At 40.5% G+C, this 3239-nt stretch overlaps 1 protein-coding gene across 2 annotated transcripts in view; it reads right to left on the minus strand.

Annotated features, from left to right (window-relative positions):
• csmd2 (CUB and Sushi multiple domains 2) overlaps positions 1-3239 on the minus strand; it is a gene marked incomplete at its 5' end in the record, with an annotated part of 325712 nt that overhangs the window by 238623 nt on the left and 83850 nt on the right. For both annotated transcript variants that reach the window (XM_014021334.1, XM_014021333.1), the window contains 1 exon segment: positions 1641-1848. In XM_014021334.1, coding sequence (XP_013876788.1) covers positions 1641-1848 — 208 coding nt within the window.

The raw sequence follows: 3239 nt of genomic DNA on the forward strand, positions 1-3239 counted from the left end.
ACGCTGCGCGTCGAGCTGCAAAAGTTCAGATTTTCTAACTTCAGGGATTTGCGCCTCAGCGCGTCGAACGCTCAGATCGTTCAAATCGTTCAAATCGCGCTGCTCTAATCGCGCTTGAGGCGCCGCAGAACTTCCCAACGTTGCTTGAAGCGCGTCCACCATAGACTTTGTATGTAAAGCTGCTGCTCCTGACGCTGAAATCGCGTTCGGTGTGAACGCACCATAACACTTTGATCCCATCACTTCTACTGCTGAACATGGACATGCTTTAAAAAAAGTGCATTCCAATGGAGTTTGGTGATTTGATAGAGATAAAAGAAGTAAGTTAGTGATCACTTGGTCCTCTATCACACATCTTACCTTTTAACTTCAGTATGTCAAAACAGCTTTGATTTGCATCACTTACTCTTCATCTGTCTGTTAGCTGATTATTTTTCCTTAGTTCTAAGGCCCAGTTTACACAGTGCTGTTTATTTACAAAATTGGAACAATTCTGTAGCGTTTTGGCTGTTTTTCTTTTAAATCTAGGTTTGAAGTGTGGAAATTCTTTGTAACTCCCAGCACTGTTTCATGAAAAAGCGTGATCACACACATGCACCACGGTTGCAGTCTGTCAATAGTCTACATTTTCCAAAATCTTAGATTTTCTATCAAAGGGATTTGTCTTTGTGGCCATTTCATAGAAATGCTAGAGATTAAAAGTGAATTTGTTATTAGTGCTCAGTGCATAATTTATTTTCAAGTTATTCTCAAGAAATGTTTCCTTAAATACCAGGTGAATGAGTTTGTCCAGATCTCAGGATGGACACCTCAACTATTGATCTCCGACAACAGCACATGAATAATCTGCATACTCATACAGATAGAAAAAGAAAAATGCTCAAACGTGTAACAATACAAAAAAAAACCTTTATATTCAACCACTGTTTATCATTATCTATTATTAGCCTTGTGTTTCAGCTGAAGGAAAGATATGTGTCAGAAAGAGTGTTAAATCGTACATCTGTGTGCACGATATCTTAGGGCGCCTGCACAAATATGTGATTGTGTGGCTGAAAGTGTGAATGATTGTGCACGTCCATTTGTGCCCATATGGACTCTGTGTGTGTGTGTGTGTTTCTAACAGCACTATACGGCTGGTGGTGGTAATCGAGCTCACTAATTACTTCCTGAGCTGAGAGAGTTGTCAGAGAGAGGAGGAGCTGCCACAGATGGTGAGAGACCCACACTGACGCCAGGATATCCTGCCGCTTCATCATCAGAGTTGAGCATGTGTGTTTGTGCGAGACTGAGGATACGAGTGAAAGCGTGCGACCGAGACTTCAAATTACATCTTAGAACCAGCAAACACATGCTATGCTGCTGAAAAGTTTGTAATACGAAAGCTAGATCCTGCCCATCAAATAAATTACTGTGATCGGTCAAATTAATTTCAAAGACATTACTTGCAACACCTGCGAGACTGTCATGATCCGGCTCCACAGAACCTAACACCCACCCACTTCCAAGCACACTTCACCCAGCTCACTCCCTCTTCACATAAAGTGCTTGTGTGCAAGTGGTGCATTGCAGGACTGCCCTTCCTTCCCCATCCACTGCTCAGCTCTCTCTAGACAAAACGCTGTTGGCTGACTACTCACCACTGTGAGGATCCGTCAGTGCCGCTGACCTCCAGCAGGTCATAGTCGTCCTCCAGCTGAAAGTCAGAGAAAACCAGGGCAATGGTGTCTCCTGGCTCTGCCAGCACAGTCCAGGTGCAGTCAGCATTATTGTTGTACTCAGCTGGGTAATTGGGGGTGGTGATCAACCCACTCTGGCCTCGCAGTGTCCCTCCACATCCATCATCCGCTGCAGGGAGTGCAGAGAAAAGTCAAGTTATAAAAGCCTTGATGCAAAAGAAAATATCAGAAAGTGAAACTAATCCCAAACATGGGAGGTGGACATAATGTATAGAAAAAGTGGAAAGAGTGAGACAACAGAATTAGTAAAAGGCCATTAAACACACTCTGCAGTCTAAATGCTGCTGAAATTTGACCTTTAGCTCTCAAGGTACCATATTTAACAGAGTTCCCCTGTAAGTGTCTTATTGGAAACAGTTATATGGGGCTCCTTAAGAGCTAAATGTACTGGCACAAAAGTACTATATATATATATATATATATATATGATGCAGTCGTTTAGCAGTGATTTTATTGCTACGTATGTTTTTCTTTCATTTTGAGTGTAGAACTGCAGGAACAAGACCAAGCTTTAGATTGCTTTCAAGTATAGAATCCGGCACTTTATGTTCTATTTACAGTATTGGAGGAGCTTTGGGAGTTGCATTCACCATCTCCAGGGACCACTGCTGGGAGATGAAAATGTGTTAGACTGCCTCAGAAAACAATTGAGCATCCAAGAAAATTGCAAGTCAAATAGCTGTGAATTCCACTTAGTGGCAAGTGGGCGAATAAGGATTTGGCATTTGATGATCATCAGCAGTATTTACATGGCCTCAAACTGGATTGTGACAGAAAGGAAATCAATGTGGATGCAAACAGTGGAACAGCAGAGCAATGTGTTCTCCTGCACAAGCAACACAAAAGAAGTCCATTCTGAGTGATTTTGAAATGAGAACAAATTTCTTGCCAATCATACCATCCTCGTTGCACTGCCACTTTTAGTCAGCACAGACACACACACATCTCAGTTCTTTAGGACTATGTTTTCCTCCAGCCTGTTTTAATTTTTTTTTCAAAGAAAAGTGCCATGTGATAAATCAGACTTTATTATGAGGAGGATCTGAATCTCATCTTCTGATTTTTATTTATCTATATGATTTTTTGAATGAAAAAAGTTGAGTTATAGTGGTTAGCAACTACAGTTAGAAAATGCACAAGATAAAAAAAAAAGGTTATGATATTGACCAGCTTCTTGCTATGTTTTGATAAGAATCATTGTTCAGACATTGATCAATGGTGTCACTTCAGCAACACATTCCACAAAGCTAAATATCAGAAGCTTACTGATGTTGCAAGTACATAAACAACAGATACTTTTTTTATCAAAACCATGCAGGATCCTCAAATATTTCAAACATGTTGCATTTATATTTATTAGACAAAAGAACAACTGTTATACATGTATTTGAGAACGATATATGTTAAATTCCTGCACTGTATGTTGGTTTAATAAACACATACACACATTGTGTGTGTGTGTGTGTGTGTGTGTGTGTGTGTGTGTGTGTGTGTGTGTGT

The sequence above is a fragment of the Austrofundulus limnaeus genome, unplaced genomic scaffold, assembly GCF_001266775.1.
Source record: "Austrofundulus limnaeus strain Quisiro unplaced genomic scaffold, Austrofundulus_limnaeus-1.0 Scaffold288, whole genome shotgun sequence".
NCBI lineage: Eukaryota > Metazoa > Chordata > Actinopteri > Cyprinodontiformes > Rivulidae > Austrofundulus > Austrofundulus limnaeus.